General features: G+C 39.6%; 1 protein-coding gene across 3 annotated transcripts in view; it reads right to left on the reverse strand.

Moving 5' to 3' along the window:
- The window catches only part of LOC149316684 (dimethylaniline monooxygenase [N-oxide-forming] 2-like), a 79882-nt gene that overhangs the window by 18337 nt on the left and 38311 nt on the right, over nt 1–23234 (reverse strand). For 2 of the 3 annotated variants that reach the window (XM_089516038.1, XM_089516040.1), the window contains exons 5-6: nt 20377–20576; nt 11550–11902 (exon numbers count right to left, since the gene is read on the reverse strand). In XM_089516038.1, coding sequence (XP_089372164.1) covers nt 11550–11902; nt 20377–20576 — 553 coding nt within the window. The remainder of the gene's footprint in view (nt 1–11549; nt 11903–20376; nt 20577–23234) is intronic. The other variant, XM_089516039.1, reaches the window with a different exon arrangement.

Below are 23234 nucleotides of genomic sequence, written 5' to 3' on the forward strand. Positions count from 1 at the left end.
TAAACAGCATACCTCCATAGTGACCTGAAGCAGCTTTATTTTGGCTTGTCTGTTCGGGACCTTTGTTAATCTGTGATCCTGATTAGACATCATGATAGCAATATACCCACCTTGGTTTTTACATATCAAATCAGTAGCAAAAGGATCAGAGCATGCAAAACAGAAAATACAGGCTACATTTTTGCTTTTATAAATAACGGGTTTTCATGGTTCTGGTTTGACAGGGTACTTGCAGAAAAAAAGGTACTTGGAAATTAAATTAATAGAACTGTATTTAAGGACAGTGTTCGTGGCAATCATAATTCTGACCCATTTGTGTGTAAAGTAGGGGTGGCGATGTTGGGTTTTAACATCAGATAGAACTTAGGGGTACATTTAGAACTAAACATTTCTCCTTCTTCTAAACTTGTAGCAGATTACTTTACTTCCAATCTAATCTATTTCTAAAGTGGAACAGAAAAAAAAAAGAATTTGGGTGGCCAACTTTTGGTAGACAACATGGGGAAAGGATGGTAGAGTCTGATCCTCTCACACATACTGTACATTCCTTTTCTTGGTAAAAGCAGATTCTCACAGACATACAGAACTTGGAAACAATTCATTGGAAATAATTGTTGCAATTTGAATTTCTACATCTTGAAATCTTTATATAGGAGCAGATAATGACCCAGCCCACCATCACCACTGTTGCCACTCAGCTGCATCCACTGCAGGGAGAGAGAAGGGATAAAGTTGGGGGACAGTCTTGCTGCCAGCCAGCAGCATACTCACATGGAATGCAAGGAGGCAGAGCAAGGGGACAGCTTGGCCCACAATCACTTTCATGCGAAACTCACTACTGGGAAGAGGAAAGTGTGGGGATGACAACAGAGCAAGAAGAGACAGAAGTACTGAAGGATGGAGAGCAATGGCAGTGTAGAAACAGAGAGCTATGACCAGAGGGGGATAGAGTCTGAGGAGTAACAGAACTTGAAGGAAGTTGGAATAGTATTGAGCATGATGTATGCTGATATTAGCATTGAGGTGACAAACAATTACTGGGCAGCAGCTGTAGCGGAGGGTGACATTGGTGGAGAACCTCTTGGAGATAACAACAGTGACACCATAACTAACACATGTTCTTACTGAATGTATAAGGAGGCAATAGTGACTCCTTGCAGGAACCCCTCACTGAGGAGTTTATCAGACAAGGGATATTGGAAGTATAATCCAGTGGCGATCCGAACGCAATCATGGGGTTTAACGTTGTTGCATGAGAGATCATCACACGCAATTTCAGGCAATGGCAAGCTATTTTCGGGCAATGGGAAGTCAGTTTAAACACAATTCGAATTCATGTAAATTCGCTGAACTAGCGAATTCACGTGAATGCATTCTGGCCCCACTTTCTTTTCATTAAAAATTAAGAGAAATTCCTTCCGTGTGATAAAACTTCTGAGAAAACCCTGTGATGAGACAATCCAAAATGAAACAAAAGGTACTAATAAGACACAAGCAAGGCACTAAAAGGGCAGAGCAAAAGGTAAACAGGGATGGAGAAAAAGGCACAACTGAACTCAAGCAAAAAGGAAAACAAACAGTAGACATGCTCAAAAGCTAAAAAGTACCAGAAGCTGCAATATACATAAGAACATGAAATGTATGAGTCAAGGGAAGCTAGATATAGTAAAAAAGGAAACAGAACATATAAACAGCAAGACTAGGATAAGTGAGCTAAAATTGACAGGAAAAAGACATTTTGAGTTGGACAAGTCCACAGTGCATTACTCAGCAAATGAAAAGACAAGAAGAAATGGGGTGGCATTAATAGTGAGATGAGACTTAGTAAAATCAAAGTATACAGCACAAAGTCAGATTACATCATGTCAATAAGACTTCAGGGGAAACCAATTAACATTGCCATAATTCATGTCTAAGTGCCAACCACAGATGTGGGGAGGAAAAAGGAAAAAGAAATTGAGAGATTTGAAAGAATTTGACACCACACTAAAACAGGATTTCTTGCTAACCATCGATGATTTGAATACAAAATTAAGAAGAGGAACAGTATCAAAAACAGAAGACCTATTTGGACTAGGATCAAGAAATGAAGGAGGAGATCAACTGACAGAGTTTTGAGGCCAGCAAACTATTCATAGGAAACACTTTCTTCATACAACCTGAGATGAGATTATATACATGGACATCACCAGATAGATAATACAAAGATCATATAGATTAAATAATCGGAAACAGAAGATGGAGAAGCTCTATGTTCATAGCAAAAACAAGACTAGGCACAGACTGTGGCACAATCATTGAACTATTAATACCAAAAATTAAAATAAAGCTGAAGAAGAATACAAAATCAATCATCATGCCAAAATATGAGCTGAAGAACATCTCAGCTGAATTCAAAGAAAAAGTGAAAAATAGATTTGCATTGTTAAGCATAATTGACCAGGAAGCAAAAGAACTATGGACAAAGAGTTAAAGATGTCTGTGGCCAAAAATAAAGAGAAGAAAAACAGATGAAAGATGAAAAGAAGAAAAGCAAAAAGCAAAAAAAAAGTAGAAAGAGAATTATTATAATAATCAATGCAGAGAAATCGAAGCTAAGAACAAATTAGGAAGAACCAAAGACCTCTTCCACAATAACTTAAGAAATGAAAAGGAAATTTTAATCAAGAATGAGGATGCTACTTGACCAGCAGAGGAACATAATACACTACAAAGATGAAAATAATTTTTAAGCAATACATTGAAGAGCTATATAAAAGAGAAAGAAGGATAAATCATAAATGGGAAGAAGAATCATATGAAGATAAAACTCAAATTTTGGAAAGTGAAGTTAAAGTGGTAACCCAAGCAACTGAGAAGAATAAAGCATCAGAGAAAGATGATATACCAATAGAATGGTTGCAATCTATAGACAGAATCGACTATATTTCTGCTAACAAAATATAGTCCACAGATTGGAAATTATCAATATACATTCCCATCACTTAAAAAGGAGATATAAAACAGTACAGTAACTACAGGACTATTGCATTATTTCTCATGCATTGCAAAGTTATGTTTAAAATTCTGTAGCAGAGACTCCTACCTAGGATTGCCATATCCCGTTTTTTCCTGGGACATTCCCAGTATTTAAGGCACTTTGGGATGTCCCACCAGGTTTTGGGATCATGTCTCGGACCCGGCAAGGCCTCCCTGACTCTGACGCAGTTGTGTGGGGCCTCGACTAACTGGCCAATAAGCCAGCCCCCAAGACATCCAGGGGTCAAGGCCTCCCTGCTGTGAGAATTGCGTATTCTAACCAGACCTTAACAACAACTATTGTAAGAACAGAAATTTATTATCAAGGAAAGTAGAAATACACTGAATCACGTCTTTGCTGAATCTGGAGAACTCCAGCACTTTAAAAACCTCCAGACCCCTCCCCTTTGGTTGCTTTTTCCAAAGGCACTTTCTTCTGGTCAGCTTTGATGTAGAATTCCTCCCGTTGTGCTGAAGGGGGGAAGAAGGGGGGAGTAACCATTTGGTTCCTAGTTCCTTTGACTAGGAGAGATCTAAGGATGTATGCATCTATGGTATCTGTTACCCATCCAGCCCTCATAAAACTGCCTGTCTGCGATACGTGACCATCCGGCCCATTCCCCATGGTGGCAGTCCTCCTTCCCAAAAATGCCTATCTATCTATATCACTACTCCCTCTCTATATATGCTTATCTATCTCTATCCCTATTTGTGTGTGAGAGCCTATTCACTGGCCCCCATTCTGCAGTTTGTCTATCTATCTATCTATCTATCTATCTATCTATCCATCCATCAATCTATCTATCTCTACAAGGTCTATCTATCTATCTATCTATCTATCTATCTATCTATCTATCTATCTATCTATCTCTACAAACCTCATGGCAGAATACCCCCTGAATGACTGCCTGAAGGTGGATTCTGACACCTGCCACAGGGCCTCTGCCAGCTGGAGGAGATCCAGAGAGAGTGGGAGGCCTAGCCCACAGGCTGTGGCGGTGCGGGTGGTCAGATAGGCAAGCAGACCTGGCTGGGACCTCTGGGGGCAGCCTGGTGGTCTTGGGGGCTGTGGGTGGGCATTGAAAGCTGCCATCACCTTTAGTTGGTCGTGTCCTCCATTTTTATTGAATGTCCTCCATTTTGTCCTATATTGTTTCCTATATTTTGTCCCAATTTTGTGGAAGAGAATTATGGCAACCCTACTCCTACCACATATGAAATTTCACAGTTGCAAGGTGGGTTCAGGAAAGGAAGAGGCACTAGGGTGCACACTGCAAACATATCATGGATCATTACACCAGGGAATTACAGAAGAAAATCAGCATGTGCTTTATAGACTACAGAAAAGCTTTTTATTGCATTGATGATAGTGGCCAAAAAGACAAACAAATGGATCCCAGAACAGATCAAGCCTGAATTCTCTCTGGAAGCCAAGATGAGTAAATTGAGGCTGTTGTACTTTGGCCACATCATAAAAAGGGATGACTCACTAGAAAAGACAATAATGCTAGGAAAGGTGGAGGGCAGTAGAAAGAGAGGAAAACTATATACCAGATGAAGAGAACAAATCAAGGATGTCACAATCCTGAGCCTGCAGGACCTGAACAGAGCAGGGGGGCTTGGAGGACTTTCACTCACAAGGTCCCAATGAGTCAAGGCCTACTTGAGGACACTTAAGAACAACAACAATGGACAGAGGACTTTCACATGGGGAAAATCGGGGGTTTAAACAGTGATTATCCCATGAAAATTGCGCAATTGCAATTATGATTTTCACATGATGTCGTGACTGAAGACCCATTATCCCAGGAATTACCAGGTAATAAGCAGCAACAAATCATTCACAGGGAAATTCAATAGTTTTACCTGAGTTGGATTGGCAATTTAGGCCTTAGTCGTTTAATGTGAGGGAACCATTGGATGAATTGCCCTGGCATGTGATTTACCATTGATTTTTGCAGAACACATTTAAAAAAAAGTATTTCATGAATGTGTTAGAACATCAATCAACTAGACTCATATCGACTTCCCAGAAAGCCTTCACAGCAGCTGCTCCAAAACTGTCGAACGGTCTTCTGGAAGAGATGCGTCTTATTACCTTCTTGGAGACATTTAAGAGGGCACTTAAGATGGATCTCTTCTGGTGAGCTTACCCACCTGACCTTATGTAAGAGACACCTACAGACCATTCTATGAATCTATTGCATTACCACTTGATGATGATTTAGCTTTTAAGATCTCTGATTAAGACTTTCACATTTTCTGTTCATCATCTGATGTTTATACCACTTCTTGATACACTTCAAAATTACATTGGATCAGTGTTCTGTAAATGGAATGAACAGATAATTCTGTTGCAATCTAAACAAACTTGGTGGTTGTATGCCTTCAAGTCATTTCCAACTTATAGTGACCCTAAGAGCCAAAACACACTGCCAAAAGAATCCACTTTGAAGCTAGTTTAAGTGCCCTGGCTCAATGCTAGGAAATTCTGGGAACTGTAGTTTTATGAAACATTTAGTTTTTTTCTGTCAGAGCTCTGGTGCCACAACAAACTACAATTTCCAGGGCAGTTAACATAGTCTCAAACTGGATTATTTCTGCAGTGTATTTTGGACCCAAGACTACCCTATCATAGGTTTTCTTCGCAAAATTTGTTCAGAGGAGCTAGTACTACTGCATCTTTTTTCTCACCCACAGCTTTGTTCCTCTCAATTGGGCCCCAGCCCTGCTATCTTCTGCAGCAAGGTTGGACCTGCTAAAAATCTTTACTATTTTGTAATACAGAATGTTGTATTGAGAAACTGACAAAAAAGGAAGCTACCAAAAAAAAGAAGTCAAAAATGTGCAGTATTATTGAGTACTGGGGCCCCTTCCAGACTATTCAGCCCAAGTACCGATCCCCTGTCTCATCAGCCTTGTGTAACTGATCAGCGTATCTTTTGATGGGGGTAGAAAGAGAAGAAAAATGCAAATCAGTGATCAAATTTAGGCCATTAGGTCCCATACTTTAGGACAGACTTTCCCAGTCTGGCAGTTTCCACACACATTAGGCTACAGTCACCACAATTTCCAGCCACCAAGATTAGGGGATTAGTAGAGCAAGCAGTTGAAAAGTGTAAGGTTGAGGGAGGTAACTTGAAAACTACAAAAATATTACTTTTGAAAGAACAAATACAAATATGCCACTAGAGGGCAATAGTGACAAGCCAACAGAAACCCCATGCTTTCTGTGGATCCCATGATTTTTTTTAAAAAAGATAACCATCTAATTAAGGAATTAATTATTGGTTTATGCAACACATTAGATTTTGTTTGGGGGGGACTTGTTTATTTTGTCCCCCCCCCCCGCATTTTTTCCAGAAAAAAAAATGAAAAATTGATTATGGAATGTTTTCTGTTAGGTAAAAAGATAAAGGTAGTCCCTTGCAATGAATGTCTAGTCGTAACCAACTGTAGGTGGTGGTGCTCATCTCTGTTTCTAAGCTGAAGAGCCAGTGTTATCCGAGGACTGCTCTGGTGGTCATGTGGTCAGCATGAATGCCCCAAATGCTGTTACCTTCTCGCTGAGAAGTGGTACCTATTTATCTACTTGCAATTGCATGCTTTTGAACTGCTATATTGGCAGAAGTTGAGACTAGTGACAGGAGTTCACCCCATTATGCAGCACTTGGGCCTCGAACTGCCAACCTTCTGATCTTCCATTTGTCAGAACTGGTGTTTTAACCACTAAGAAATGCTTAAGAAAAGATGTTTAGATATTTTTACTGGGTCCACATTATTTTAAAAATCTATCTAAGAGTACTTTTACATAATATTATGTATAGTATAATGTTACAATTCCTGGTCTTGGTTTCCTTTTCTGTGCTGTTTATGGCTATTAATATGTTTATGTCTGCTTGACACTATGGACAACTACTGGAGACAAAATATTATTCTCTGTTTTACTAATGAGAGGCCCCTTCCCCACCACCACTCCCTTTGTGTCGTGTCTTTTTAGATTGTAAGCCTGAGGGCAGGGAACTGTCCAATTAAAAAGATTGTATGTGTAAATTTACAGCGCTTTATAAATAAAGATTAATAATAATAATAATAATGATTGTGTCTTCTGTTTTTAATTTGTGTGTGTGTGTTTTATTTTTGCCTGCTCTCAAACTGGCAAAAACAAAGAGGTTCAAGTTCAGGTTTTCTTTACAGTTCAGGACCTTGTAATTCCATTTGTAAAAATAAATACATAATTTTTTTAAAAAGTAAATTCCATTTGTAATTATTTTCTAAATAAATTGTAATTTTAATATAGCAAACATGACAATTTTATCCCAAACCAAGTTATACAATGAATTTTATGCCCCTAAAGAAAAAAAGTGACTTTTAAATTGTACAGTGGAAATACTGCATTTCTTCAAATTTTTTAATCTAATGGCTTCAAAATTCTGAAAATTTTGCACCTCTGTCCCCAACCTTTAATTGCAATGAATTAATTCTCCATTTTCTAAGAATTATTCAGCTCTATGAAATGTTTTTGAGACAATGGTCCAAAACACACTGCAGCAATAGTCCAATTTGACACCACTTTAAGTGCTTTGGCTCAGCGCTAGGGAATCTTGGGAACTATCATTTGTTGTCACACCAGAGCTATCTCTGACAAAGGGAAGTTTACCATGTGTAAGTCAACATTAAATGGTACAAAATTGTGCAAAACTTGCAATCAGCATTCATACCGCTGTGTGATGCTCCCATCTGTAAAGCATAATGGAGGCATCGCCACTCACTTGTCCACTCAGTAAAGTGTGCATGGAGCTGCTATTTGGCAAAAATGGAAGTTCCTGTTGTTGCCAAATGGTGGGTCCAATGCACGCTTTACTGATGGGACAAGAAAGTGGCGACGCCTCCATGATGTTTTACAGACGGGAGAAATGCACACTGGTGTGAATGCTGATCACAGGTTTTGCACGATTTAATGGCAATTTGCACATGGTAATCCTCCTGTGTGATAAACTCCAGAGAAGGCTTAATGTTTTATAAAAATACATTTGCCAGGATTTCCTAGCATTGAGCAAGGGCAGCTAAAATGGTCTCAAACTGAATTAGTCCACATCGAGTGCATTTACCTTAGCTTGAAGACCAGGGAGAGTCTGGGGATTTTGTTGGTTTATTGTCCACCCCGTAACCTAACAGACTTCCTAGCTGAGCTGACACAACTAGTCTCAGAGCTGGTGTTGGAATCGCCTAGGCTGCTAGTCCTGGACGACCTCACCATCCCCCTTGAGACTGGGCTGACTAACCTTACTGGCGCGGCTCGAGAGTTCATGCTTTCCATGACAAACATGGGCCTCTCCCAGATAGTCTCTGAGTCTACACATTGCGCAGGTCATGCCCTCGATGTAGTCTTCTGCACGGAACAGGCATATCTGTGGGTAGAGATAATTAGTATCTCTGCTCTGTCATGGACGGATCATTTCCTGGTTAAGGTTGGACTGAAGGCCACTATCCCTCTCTCCGGGGGTGGAGGACCGATTAGAATGGTCCGCCCTCGAAGGCTGATGGAACCCATCAGGTTCCAAGAAGCCCTAGAGGGTATTATGGTTGACAGTGCTGGCGATTTTGTCGAAACTCTGGTTAATACGTGGAATATCAACCTTACCAGAGCTATTGACATGATCGCTCCCAAGTGTCCTTTCCAACCTGCTCAAAATTGCAACAGAAGATCTTAGACAAATGAAGCGGGTTGGACAACAACTAGAGTGCCAATGGCAGAGATCTCAACTCATATCCGATAAGACACTTCATGGGACCTTTTTTAGGTCCTATCAAGTGGTGATAGATGCAGCTAAGAAATCTTTCAATTCTGCATCTATTGCGTCTGCAAAATCTCATCCAGCTGAACTGTTCAGGGTAGTGAGGAACTTAACCCAACTACCTCCTACCCAGAACCCTTTATTAGATTCTTCTGAAGCCTGCTGTGACGCTTTTAATGATTATTTTGCAGATAAAATCTCTCGGATAAGAGCTGATTTGGATGCCAATTTGAGGACAGAGGCAACTAGAGAGGCATACAGTGCCTCTGCCATTACTGTTAGACTGGATCAATTTGAGTCGGTAAGTACTGATGATGTGGACAAGCTTCTTAGTAGTTTGAAAAAGACGACTTGCCCTCTCGACCCTTGCCCAACCTGGCTGGCTATCCAGGGGGAAATAAAATCATGGTGATGCTGAAAAACATAATTAATGCATCCTTCAGGGAAGGCTCCCTGCTCCCCTGTCTCAAGGAGGCAGTAGTTAGACCACTCTTAAAAAAGCTTTCCCTGGACCCCCTGGATAGAAATAACTCTAGACCAGTCTCGTTATTACCATTTCTGAGCAAGGTGATTGAGAGAGCGGTTGCCAATCAACTACAAGCAGTCTTGGAGGAAATGGATTTTCTGGATCCATTTCAAACCGAATTCAGGACGGGATACGAAGTTGAGACTGCCATGGTTGCCTTAGTTGATTATCTCCGTCTGGGCATCGACAGGGGAAGTGTGACCCTGTTGGTGCTCTTGGACCTCTCAGTGGCCTTCGATACCATCGACCATGGTATCCTTCTGGAATGCCTGAGAGAGTTGGGTATTGGAGGCACTGCATTGCAGTGGTTCCGGTCCTACCTCTCAGGCAGGTTCAAGATGGTGTCGCTTGGGGACAGTTGTTCAGCCAAGAGGGCACTCAAATCAGGTGTCCCTCAAGGAGCTATTCTGTCCCCAATGCTGTTTAACATTTACATGAAGCTGCTGGGTGAGATCATCCGGAGACATGGGGTGGGGTATTATCAGTACGCTGATGACACCCAAATATACTTCTCTATGTCTCGGACTGAAGCAGTGACTAAGGATGGCATCTCTCCTCTGAATGCCTGTCTTGGGGCGGTAATGGACTGGATGAGGGAAAACCAACTCAAGCTGAATCCAGGTAAGATGGAGGTACTTGCTATAGGAACCCCAAATCCAGGAATGGAATTGTGTCAGCCAGTTCTGGATGGGGTCACACTTCCCCGGAAGGATTCTGTTCACAGTTTGGGGGTGCTCCTTGACTCGTCGCGCCAACTGACAGCTCAGGTAGATGTGGCAGTCAAGAGCGCCTGCTATCAGCTTCGTCTGATACGCCAACTGCACCCCTTCCTGGAGCCGAGGGACCTAGAAACAGTAGTACATGCACTGGTAACCTCTCGATTGGACTTCTGTAATGCGCTCTACATGGGGCTACCCTTGTGCCAAGTTCGGAAACTTCAGTTGGTACAAAATATGGCAGCCAGATTGATCACGGGAACTTCTAGGAATGACCATATAACACCGGTCTTGAAGTCCCTGCACCGGCTGCCTATTAGTTTCTGGGCAAAGTACAAGGTGTTGGTGATTACCTTTAAAGCCCTACATGGCTTGGGCCCAGAATACTTGAGGGAACGCCTTCTTCCCTACTGTCCGTCCCGCACACTAAGGTCCTCTGGAAGAAATCTACTACAGCCAAAAAAATCTAGGCTAATATCAGTTTCCCAGAGGGCCTTTTCTACTACTGCTCCAAAACTATGGAACAACCTGCAGGAGGAGATCCATCACATTCCCACTCTGACAGCTTTTAAGAAATCACTCAAGACGGATCTCTTCCGGCAGGCCTTTCCAACTTAGTTACGCTCCCCAGATATAGAGATATTTGCCCCCTCATCTGCCCATTCTTCCCTGCCTATCTTTATGTCTATTTTTTATTGAATATTTTAAATGTTTTTAATGTTATATCATCATTGTTTGATGATGATATAACATTTAAAAAAATTAATTTTTTTTACTGTAACTTGATGTGTTTTATTGTTGTAACCCGCCCGGATTCTCAGTGATTGGGTGGGCTAGAAATAAATCTATATTATTATTATTATTATTATTATTATTATTATTATTATTATTTCTGCCATGTGTTTTGGAGCAGCCTTGCCATGGCAAGATTTGTTCAGAAGGGGTTTGCCTTTGCTTTCTTCTGAAGCTGAGAGAATGTAACTTGCCCAAAGTCAGCCAGTGAGTTTTCATGGCTGAGCTGAGTCCAGTGACGTCACTTTTCAAAAAAGATCCTGGCCCACATACTTGCAGAAGAACATCTGAAAATCTGATAAACTATTAAAATCTACCTAAAGTCAGGGATGCTGTGGCTCAAGTGATTAAGACACTGACTCTGTTGATTGCAAGATTGGCAGTTTGGCAGTTTGAGGGTGCATGATGGGGTGAGTTCCCATCATTAATTCCAACTTCTGCCAACCTAGCATTTCGAAAGCATGCAAATGCAAGTAGACAAATAGGTATCACTGTGGTGGGAAGGTAAATGGCATTCTGTGCTATCATGCTGGCCACATGATCACAGAGTAGTCTCTGACAATGTTGGCTCTTTAGCTTAGTAACAGAGATGAGCACCGCCCCTGTGGTCAGACACAACTTGACAACTTTGTCAATGGGGAATATCTTTACCTTTACCTTAAAATCATAATCCTTTTGTCTCTAGCTTAGATTTCTTACCATTAAATACTCTTGTGACCCATCGGGCTTGAAGTTCTGCCACAGGTAGAATGGATCCATTTATTGCTATAAAGCCAATGATTGCCAGTGTAGGCTTCTCCAAGTGAGGAGGGAAGATGTGCTTATAAAGAGATGTGCTGCTTTTGCAGATATTATGAATAGGCTCTTCCAAGAAAGGAAAAGAAGCACTGTAACCTGTAGTAAAGATGATAACATCTATATGATTCTCCATTGTTCCATCTTCAAAGATGACTGAAGTCTCAGTAAATTCCTTCACATTTGGCTTCACCACTATAGCACCAGAGAGGATGCAGCTGGGCAGCTCATCATTCAAGATCACAGGTGTCCATGAACTATTAAGCAATTGAAAGTGAAAAGGAATCCCATTAATACATGCTCAATTAGTCCTATTCTTATTTCTTAGTGCTGTCCTGTTTTCCATTTGAGAGATGGTGGGTGTACCTTCCTTTCAATTGAATATTTTGTTTGTTTTGTGATAATAATATAAACAATACAAAAATAACAAAAGGCCTTGAAGTGTCATATAGAAGATGTGCAAAATAGTAATCTGATTAGAGGTAGCATCAGTAACTAAGGCCCGTTCCAAATGGGCAAAAAGTACATGCCGCGCACGTACTAGGGTTAGAAAGAGGCGTCCTTTCCGGATGCTCCTAACCCTAGTACGCGCTCGGTGCATACAAAATGGTGGCACCCTATACACATGGGCGCCGCCATTTTGATGTTGCGGATGCCTAGCGTCCACACGTCACGTGGCGGAAATGATGCCGTGAGTGCGCCATTGGCGACTTGTGACGCCATTTCTGTGTCGCAAAAAGAAGCCGCTTTTTGCAGCTTCTTTTTGCTGCATCTGGGAATTGCACGGTTTGTAACCATTAAAACCAATTACAAAAGCAAAAAAAACAACCCATGTCCAAGACGGAGCTTCTTGTCTTTCCTCCTAAGTCCACTCTTCCACACTCCTTTTCTGTCTCTGTGAACAACAGTTCTATTCAACCAGTCCAGCAAGCCCGCAGTCTTGGTTTTATCTTTGACTCTTCTCTGTCATGTATCCCTCAGATCCAGACCACAGCCAAGGCTTGTAGATTCCTTTTGTACAATATTGCCAAAATCCAACCATATCGCTCTGCCTCTACTGCCAAGATCCTGGTCCATGCCCTAGTGATCTCACGACTTGATTACTGTAATGTCCTCCTGGCTGGGCTTCCTCTTTCTCACATCCGTCCTTTAATCTCTGTTCAGCATTCAGCTGCATGCATTATCACTTCCACCCACTGCTCTGACCACATCTTTCCTGTGTTGGCATCCCTTCACTGGCTCCCCCTCCCTTTCCGCATTCAGTATAAGCTCCTGCTGTTGACATTTAAAGCCCTCCATGGACTGGCCCCTCCTTACTTATCAGACCTTCTTTCTCCTCACCTTCCCACCAGGGCCCTCCGTTCTGGTAGTCAAGGTCTGCTGTCCCAGCCCAGGATTTCCTTTGTCCCATCCCGGATTCGCCCCTTTTCACTTGCTGCCCCTCACTCCTGGAACCTTCTTCCCCCACAAGCAAGAGCCATCACTTCTTTAACCAGCTTCAAAACAGAGTTGAAGACCATCCTGTTCAGAGAAGCGTTCCCAGGCATTGCATAATTGTCGCTTGCTATTTGATGTTCCTTTGTTGCCTGTTTTATTGAATTATTTCCTGTATTGCTATGTCCTCCCTCCAGTCCATCTCCCCTGATCCAGGCCTCGGAGGTAGAGAAGAACTGTTGGCCCTCATCCCCTTCCCCTTCTCCTTTTGTGTCATGTCTTTTTTAGATTGTAAGCCTTAGAGCAGGGAACCGTCCAATTAAAAAGATTGTATGTACAGCGCTGTGTAAATTTACAGCGCTTTATAAATAAAGGTTAATAATAATAATAATAATAATAATAATAACAACAACAGAAATGGAAAGGACGGGAGTCTGGACAAGGGAGAAAGAGTGGAGATTCCAACAAGAAGTCAAAAACAAGTGACAGTTTTAGAGCGAAGGCCCTCTTTGGAAATGAAATCTTCTGACGTAAAAATTCTAGACACAATCCAGAAAATACAAAGGAACATAAGACAAATAATAAAGGACTCTAGAGATGAACTGAGAGAAGATTTTAAGAAAGAAATTGAAGATTTAAAGGATACAATAAAAGGGGTAACTAAGGAGGTTAAAATCTTGGATACTAGAGTAAGACAATTAGAAATCAAAACTGAAAAATTAGACAGAACAACTGAAAGTATGTAACAAACACAGGAACATGAAAAAGAATTAAGCAGAATGAATGAGATAAGAGATAGGAAAAATGTATTAAAATAAGAGGTTTGAAAGAATGATATAATGAAAACCTATATGATGACATTATACCAGCCCTGGCAGAATTAACTGAATGTTCCAAGGAACATCTAGGTATGGACGTGGACAAAATCTTTTGTATTAACTTGTCAGCAGCCAGAAACAGAAAGCTACCGAGGGACATTGTCATATACTTTACAAGGGAAAGAATTAAAGACAAAATTATACAAACAAGCTATGATAAGAAGTTAATAATAGATGAAGTGGAAATTATGCTGTTCAAAGATGTACCTAGTGAGGTTCTGTGGAGGAGAAGAGACTACACCACACTTACCAGAATGCTGCAAATGAAAAATGTCAGATACTGTTGGGAACCACTAGAAGGGATATCTTTTACATGGAGACAGAGACAATACAAAATTGACTCAGTAGAGAAACCAAAGGCTTTCTACAACAGATGGTTCAAAGAGGAAAAAGAAGCGGAAAGGAGAAGGAAAAAGACAGAGAAGAAGGAACTACAGAGAAGAAAGAGGAAAAAAAAAAGAAGCAGATGTGAAGAAACCTGAAGAAGAACTGAAAGACGAAATAGGAAGATTTGTAGGAGGAAAAGAAATTGAGTCCATGGAAAGAGTGATGCCGGGAGCAGTAATTTATTTATTTATTTATTTGTATCCCACTCTTTTCCCAGGACTGGGACTCAGAGCGGCTTCACAGCATTAAAAAACAAACAAACAAACAAACAAGTACAATTAAAAACATTTTAAAAATAAATAAATAAATGACGTACATTAAAAAGAATTATTAAACTAGCAAAAAAATACAAAATTTAAAATACAATCAACATATTCTTATAGGTGATTGGAATGGGGTAGTAGATCTCTCCCCTGGATAGACTCTCACAAAAAAATCAACGAAAAACAAGGGAAATTACCTCAAACATTTTTGTGTTACTGGAAACCCTATCACTAATAGATCCATGGAGAAAGAAACATAGGAACAGTAAAGAATATGCATTTATTTCAACCCCACTCAATTCAGCCTGTAGAATAGATATTTTCTTTATTTCAAAAGATTTATGGACAGAAATTAAAGAGGTAGATATAAAAGTAAACAAGGTTTCTGATCACAATAAAATTCTTTTGGAAACTTTTAACTCAAAAAGGGAGTAAACGTGCAAACTAGATGAATATCTAATCAAAGATGATCTAATAGTTCAGCAAACAAAAGAACATCTGCAATACTTTTTTTTTTTTAATGAAAACACAGTTGGAGAAGTAAATATGAATGCAACATGGGATACCTCAAAGGTGGTCATCAGAGGTTTTTTTTAATGAAAAAGAATAATGAAAATAAAAGAAAAAATAATAAAGCAATTCAAGAAATTTCAGTGATGATTCAAGATAAAGAAAAAGTAAAAATTAATAATCCACATAATGCAAATTTTCAAAGAGAAATTTATCTTCTACAGAAACAATTGGATTATTTAATGACTGAAGAAATAAGTAAAAAATTAAAATTTACAAAACAGAAATACTTTGAACACAGGAATAAGGTGGGGAAATTCCTGGCCTATAGAGTTAAAAAATTGAAGGGGAAAAAACCTAATCACAGAGCTACACGAAAATCAAGAAAGATATACAAATCCTGAAAAAATTAGAAAAATCATCTGTAGGTATTGTAGAAATAGAAATAGAAATATTGTAGAACTAGAAAATAGAAAATCAACGTTTGATATTTGAAAATTATACTTTTTTGGAACATTTTCAAACCGTGGATGCTTGAATCTGTGTATAAGAAATCCGTGTATAAGAAGGGCTGACTATACTACTAGAGCTTACCCCACCAAGATGCAAAGTGAAGTACTGACACAATATTTTATAGTACTGTGTTTATTATGTTTAACAACACAATAAATGTTGTTAAGGACAGTAGAGACAGATAGCTATAACTGAGAAAATCTCCCCTGCTTTCAAAAATAACTATGATCAGCACATTTGCTACTTAGAATTAATTAGTGGCAAGGCAAGAGTCTTGAACTGGCTCCAACTACCACTGGCACCCTGACCATACTGTCACCATGGACACTCCCATTTACAGCTTGGGTAGATTTGCTTGTGCAAGAGTTCTTTGGGTTCAGTTCAAAGATCTATTCCATCAAATACTTCTTCCATTAGGCAATAGCCAGCTTGTTGTTGTGCACCTTCAAGTAGTTTCCAATTTATGGCAACCCCAAGGCTGCCACAGGGTTTTCTTGGCCAGATTTGTTCAGAAGGACTTTGGCTTCCTCTGAGGCTGAGGGAGTGTGACTTGTCTAAGATCATCCAGTGAGTTCAGTTTTCATAGCTGAGTGTGGATCTGAACCCTGGTCTCCAGAGTTCTAGTCCAGCACTCAAACCACTACAACATGCTGGCTACAGAGCTACTTCTGAAAAAATCACAAGCATAGTTGCAACTGTCCCAGTTGTCAGAATCCTCCTTCGTGCAGTGATTCAGGGTGTATTCTGCCATGAGGATTGTATAAGTTAGTGAAATAATTAGGGATAGCTTCTAGACACGAGGGAGGTTGCAGAAGGGAAGGCCAGTGGGTAAGCTCTCACACATATATAGTTATATAGATACATGGGTAGATAGATATATAGATAGATAGACACGATGGATCTTAGGTCAACAACACCTGTATCTAAACCTCTCAGGGAAAGGCATTCTGGGAAAGAGTTGCTGCCACCATGGGCTATGCTCAGGATGATCACGTATCCGGAACTGTCAGCTGAGAGCAGCAATCAATTCGTGCCAGTCAGGCAGTTTTATGGCGGGGTGATGTTTAACATATACCCTCTATTCCGGTATCCATAGATCTCTCAAGGTAGAAGAGACTATGAACCAAATGGTGCTTTCATTAGGACTGCTTTGATGTAGAATTCCCTCCTCTGTGGTGAAGGGGGGTGAGTTGGGAGGAACTATCTGGGCTGAACAGGAAAAAAAGGTGGGGGCCGGGGGTTTTAAAGTGAGGTTTCTCTTTGGAGTTCTTCAGATTCAGCAAAAACGTGATCCATTGTATTTCTACCTTCTCTACAATAAATTTTTGTTTTACAATAGCTATTGTTGATGTTTGGTTTAGAATACTCAAGTCTCACAGGTATTTCAGAAATCTCTACACAGAAAGAAATGGGAAAACTAATCAAATAGAAAAGGTTGAGAAATATTTGGAAAAAATAGAAAAAATAAATTTAAAGGAAGAAACCAAAGCATTACTCAACAATAAAATAACAAAACAAGAAATAAGAGATGCCATAAAAAAGGAAAAAATGTTAAAGCCCCAGATCCAGACACAATGTTATATTACAAATTATCTGAAGATGATCTAATTGACCCGTTGCAGAAATGCTTTAATAAAATTATAAAAGAAGGTATTCCAAACTCATGGAAAGAAGCAAACATAATTTTGATACCTAAGAAGAAAAAGACATTAGCCACCCACAAAATTATTGTCCAGTCTCACAGATTATTAACTTTTTACAAGCATATTAACAGAAAGAATGAAAAAATTTCTACAAGATTGGATAAAATGTGGCCTTTTACCAAAAAGACACACCAAACAAAATATATGGATTGTCATGGATATAATTGAATACTACGATAAAAACCCTGGACTAGAATTGTCAATGTTATTTCTCGATGCAGAAAAAGCATTCGATAATATAAATTGGCAATACATGATAAAAATTAATGCAAAAATTGGATCTAGGAGATAATTTGATAAATTGGTTCGAAAAAATATATACAGAACAAACTGCTAGAATTATTGCCAATGGGACCAAAACTGACATATGCAAAAAATGAAAAAGAAGCCAGACAAGGCTGCCCTTTGTCCCCTCTCTTATTTATAATGTGCGTAGATGTATTATGCAACAAGATAAGGGAAGAAAAAGATATAAAAGGAATTCGCCTAAAAGGAATGGAATATAAGATCAGGGCTTACGCTGACGACATTGTCGTTATAATGGAGGACCCTTGACAAATATGGAGAAAACTTTGCAAATTATTGATGAATTTGGTGAATGTGTGGGATTTAGGATTAACAAATTAAAATCAACCTTAATTACATGTAATATGATGAAAAAAATCAGGATTGGCTACAGAAGAAATAGGAATTCAAATTCAGAAAAAATTTAAATATTTGGGAATATATATCACAAAGAAAAATGGAGATCTATTTGATAACAACTAAAGAAAGTTTTGGCAGGAAGTCAAGAAAAATTTAGAGAATTGGTCGCAACTACAAATATCTTTGTTGGGTAGAATAGCTATTATAAAAATGTGTGTGCTCCCGAAAGTTATTTTTTTTTGTTTCAGAATCTACTGATTGTGTTAAATGACTCAATATTTAAACAATGGAAGAAAGACTTACTAAAATTCATTTGGGCAGGTAAAAAAAATCAAGAATAAAATGGAGTTCCTTAATAGACATAAAGAAAGAGGGGGTCTAGCTGCACCTGATCTGAAACTATATTATCATGCATGTTGTGTTCATTGGATAATGGACTGGATATATCTAGAGAATGAAACATTATTACATTTAGAAGGATTTAATATATTTTATGAGTGGCATGCGTACCTATGGTATGAAAAATTGGCATATAATAAAGAATTTAATGATCATATAATTAGAAAAGCATTATTAAGAGTTTGGAAAATATATAAAAAGAAAATTTACAGATACATTCCAGAATGGGTTTGCCTGCACGAGGCTCTCCTGAAAAGTGTAACATTGACAGGCAGAGACTGGTTAAAATATAAATAAATTCTAAAAGAAGAGAAGGGGAAAAAGAGGAATAAGACAAGAGAAGAATTAGAAGAAGTGGAAATAAGACTGCAATAGTTTCCATACCGTCAACTGGTAGAAAGGTATAGAATGGACAATAGGAAATTTGGAATTGGAAAAGAAAAGACAGAACTAGATGAAATTATCAGCAAAAAAGAAAAAAAGGGAGAATTTTGAAATTGTACAAATTATGCTTAAAATTAGATTTAGAAAAGGAATTACTTAAACCTTGTATGATCAACTGGACAAAAAACATAGACCATACTATAGATTTGGCAAAATGGGAAAGAGCTTGGAGGAAAGATCTTAATTTTACACTATGTATAGCTATAAAAGAAAATTTGTTAAAAATGACACATAGATGGTATTTAACACCATCAAGATTAGATAAGATTTATAAGAATAACAAAGGGCTATGTTGGAAATGTAATGAGAATATTGGCAATTTCTATGATATGTGGTAGTCTTGTCCCAAAGTTAAAAAATTCTGGAAAGAGATACATACGGTAATACAAAAGATATTTCAAATCAAATTTAGTCTAGAACCGTAACTATACCTTTTAAATATGGCAGAAAATAAAGATGTAAGAGAAAGATTAAAACCAATATTATACAGTCGGCCCTTCTTATACACGGATTTGCTATACACGGATTCAAGCATACACGATTTGAAAATGTTAAAAAAAGTATACATTTCAAATATCAAACCTTGATTTTCCATTTTTTATTAGGGACACCATTTTGCTATGTCATTATATCTAATGGGACTTGAGCATACACGGATTTTGTTATACACGGGGGATCTTGGACCCAAACCCCACCATATACCAAGGGTCCACTGTACTTAATTACAGTAGCAAGAATGTTGATAGCAGAATATTGGAGGAATACAGATATCCCCAGTGTGGATATATGGTTGCATAAAACTTTAGATATAGTAGAAATGGACAGAATTACAATGGCCTTAAGAGACAAATCCATAAAAGGAATACAAATATGGGCTCCACTAGTGAACTTTTGTAAAGAGAGATGGTCAAGTTAAGCTTCTACAGACAGAAGATTGGTTATTTGTATTAGTCTTATTTGAAAACTTTACATGAAGATTTTTTTTTGGTATGTAAACCAGAAAAGTGTGTGAAGTAATGCATGATCTACATCAGTTAACAAAATATATAAGCATAAGGTGTGAGTAGAAGAAACTTGGAATTTAACAATAGAGAAATATATTAAGCAGAGCTGTAATCACTGTATCTACTGTTATCAGCAATGGGGGGGGGGGGGGAGAAGGGAGAGATAAAGAGAACCTGTGGAGAGATTGATGAATATGTAAAAAACCATTTTTATATTGTAAACTTTCAATAAAGACTATTTTAAAAAAATAATGTAGTCATCAAATAATGAGCAAATATTTTGACAAACCTGGCTGGTGATCCAGTGATGCCTTTTTAGAATTGGTATTTATAAATTGTTCATTTCATTCAAAAATGAAATAATCTTGTTCTAGTCTTGTTCAAAAATGCATTGAAAGTGATTCTCAAAGCACAGATTTATATCAGCTCATAAATATAGTTACTTCTTTTCTAGAGCCCCCCCCCCCCCCCCCCCCCCCCCCCCCCCCCCCCCCCCCCCGTAAACAAGGCTTTCTGGTACATGTAATTTCATTCACAGTCAAGGAGAATACCTTTGAATGGGAACCAATCCATAGTTTTCATGGTTAAACCATCGATTGAATATCTTTGCCTTCATCCTGCGCAATATGCATCCTGGAAAGAGCCACTGAATGTATGTCATCAAGCGAGTTCCCAAGACCATGTCAGAAGGCCAGCCAGATTCTGCAAGGCGACTGAGCACCCATGTTCCACTTCTGGTGCTAAGGAAGACCTAAAGGGGAATCAAAGCTGAGTTTTGATTGCTCATGACAAGTGATCTAGTGTAATTTCTATAGAATGGAGAGCCAAAACTTACACATGCCACCATGGTGTAGTGATTTGAATGTAGTACTAGGATATGGAGATCATGGTTTGATTCCTCACTCAGGCATGGAAACTCACTGGGTAATGCTGGCAAGTTATACCCTCTTAGCCTCTTAGAATACCCTATACCCCTCTCGCTGGATATGGGGTTTCATAATTAATATCTTGTGTCGGGCATATTTTGAGAGGTCATGATGGCCAGTGGTTAGTAACTCAGAAGTTACACATGTAAGGAAACACAGTGACCTAATGACATGTGGGAGACCTAGATAGGAATAAAATAAACACTAAATGTGTTCGCTGATCACTTCATCCCACCTCTCCCAGGTTCTTCTCATTTCCTTATGCAATTGAAACAAAGTGAATCCCATCACAAAAACAGTGAAACACTCACCACCTCACCCTAGGTCATGTTCGACTATCCAGGGATTGTCTCAAATCCAGTCAATGTCTTATTACTATGGAGTTAAAGCCATCAGCCATTCTGAATCCCTTTTGTCAGTTCCATGGGAATACTATCAAAGTCTTTGTTACACCGTGAGGTAACACCAAGCAGCCCACAAGGGCATTAAATAGGATATAAGTATCCACTTCAAGCATAGCCATTTTGCTCACAGACCCTGTGCTCACAGCCCCATGTATGTCCAAAGAGTCTCTATTAGACAATGGGTTTTGCAGCTCCAATCCGGAGTCACTTTTGGTCCAACCATGCGAATTCACATTAAAACGTGATATATTATCACACATGATTGCTTTCTATGGGGAGTACTTCCAAGCCAGATCCAAAGCCAATCCAAAGTGACTCCTGATTTTTGTGAATTCGGTAACAAGCGAATTCACAAAAACTGTTTCCAAGCTCACTTCGATTTCAATCCGAATTGCTCTGGTGTGGAAGATCACCCTGATGTCCCTGGCCCCTTTCGTCCTGCTCCTTCATCCTCCTCCTGCACCCCAATCCAGTTCTCCCTGGCCCCTTTTGTCCTGCTCCTTTGTCCTCCTCCTCCTCCTGCACCACGATTCAGCTCTCCCTGCCCCTTTCTTCCTGCTCCTGCATCCTCCTCCTTCTCCTGCACCCCGATCCTGCTCCCACTGGCCTCCTGCATCCTGGTGCTTCCTCCTCCTCCTCCTTCACCCTGATCTTGCCCCCACTGGCCTACTGCATCCTGGTACTAAGGAGGGGGAAAACGGAGGAAGCAGGGAAAGATCACAGCATCCAGAGCCCCACTGAGCATGCGCAAGGGTGCCAATTCGAATTGTTGAATCCATCTGGTGTGGTAATTTATTTTGCACTTGCTCTGCTTTGTCTCAGTAATGAGCACAATTTCGTCTTTCAGGTTTGATAGTTAATCACGCAAATTGCCTTGGATTTGAAGTGACCCTGCTTCCCCCTGACTTTGGAATGGCTCCAGATTGGAGTTCCAGTTTCACGTGTGATAAGGGCCTTTGTGTAACTCTCAGTTGCTCTCTGAACCACTCTCAGTTTTCGGTGGACCTATCTACAAGATTGGTAGTTATCACCCTCTATAATTCTCTACTCCTCCTTATCCAACCTTCCACATCTCTCTTCCTAATATCCTTGTATTGTTTCCCCAGATTGCATTGGCTTTGTATGTTTGCATGCACTTTTGCACCTCTCTGTCTAAACATACCCCTTCTACTTACTCCCTTCTACTTACTTTTTACACAAGTAAAAAGATCCCTGAAGTTATCCTCCTCTTGCAGCTTTCCTCTTGACCTATAATTTCCTCCAAATTTCAAGGCGATACTAACACTGCTGATGGGTAATCTGAAACATCACACCACCTTTTAGGGTCACAAGCCCCAGAAAACCTGTGATAGGTCCACCTTAGGGTCACCATAAGCTGGAAATGACTTGAAGGCACACAACAACAACAAATACATATACGAATTAAAATTTTCAGATGCAATAAAACTAGAAATACTTTAGAAAGAAGAAAAAAATAGAAGAAATAAGGAAATAAAGAATGAAAAAGAATAAGGAAAAAGAAAACTAGTAGACTATATAAAGATATAACTTGTAAAGAAAGCTAAGGAAGAAAGTGACATCCAAATTTCTTTTCAGTGGTTATAAATACAAATCATAAAAATCTCTCTCTCTGCCTCCTATACATCACACACAGTGTGTCCCTGTTGTTTCTGCTGGATCTCTTGGTGGCTTTTGATAGGAGCTCTGAGTCCCAGTTCTGGGAAAAGAGTAGGATACAAATAATAATAATAATAATAATAATAATAATAATAATAATGGAGCCCAACACACAAAGGGAAGCCAAATTAAAGGTGGCGTGGCTGGGGAAGGGAAGGGAAGGGAAGGGGGGTGTCAGGTAGGGAGATCCCAACTTGGGGACATGAAAACGGAGCTGCTTCGCTTGGATTCTCTCCAGGGTCCATCAAGTCAGGCTTAGTTGTCTCTATCCCCCCCTCCAAGAAGAGAGAGATCTCCATGAGCCACCCTTTCTCATCCCTCACACAACATCCAAACGTGTCCTCCGTGTCAGTGCCCCCATCCCTCACGCAACATCCGAATGTGTCCTCCGCGTCAGTCCCC

Source organism: Sceloporus occidentalis, unplaced genomic scaffold (genome assembly GCF_023333645.1).
Source record: "Sceloporus occidentalis isolate IW3139 unplaced genomic scaffold, rSceOcc1.0.p SCAF_3, whole genome shotgun sequence".
In the NCBI taxonomy this organism is placed as follows: Eukaryota; Metazoa; Chordata; class Lepidosauria; order Squamata; family Phrynosomatidae; genus Sceloporus; species Sceloporus occidentalis.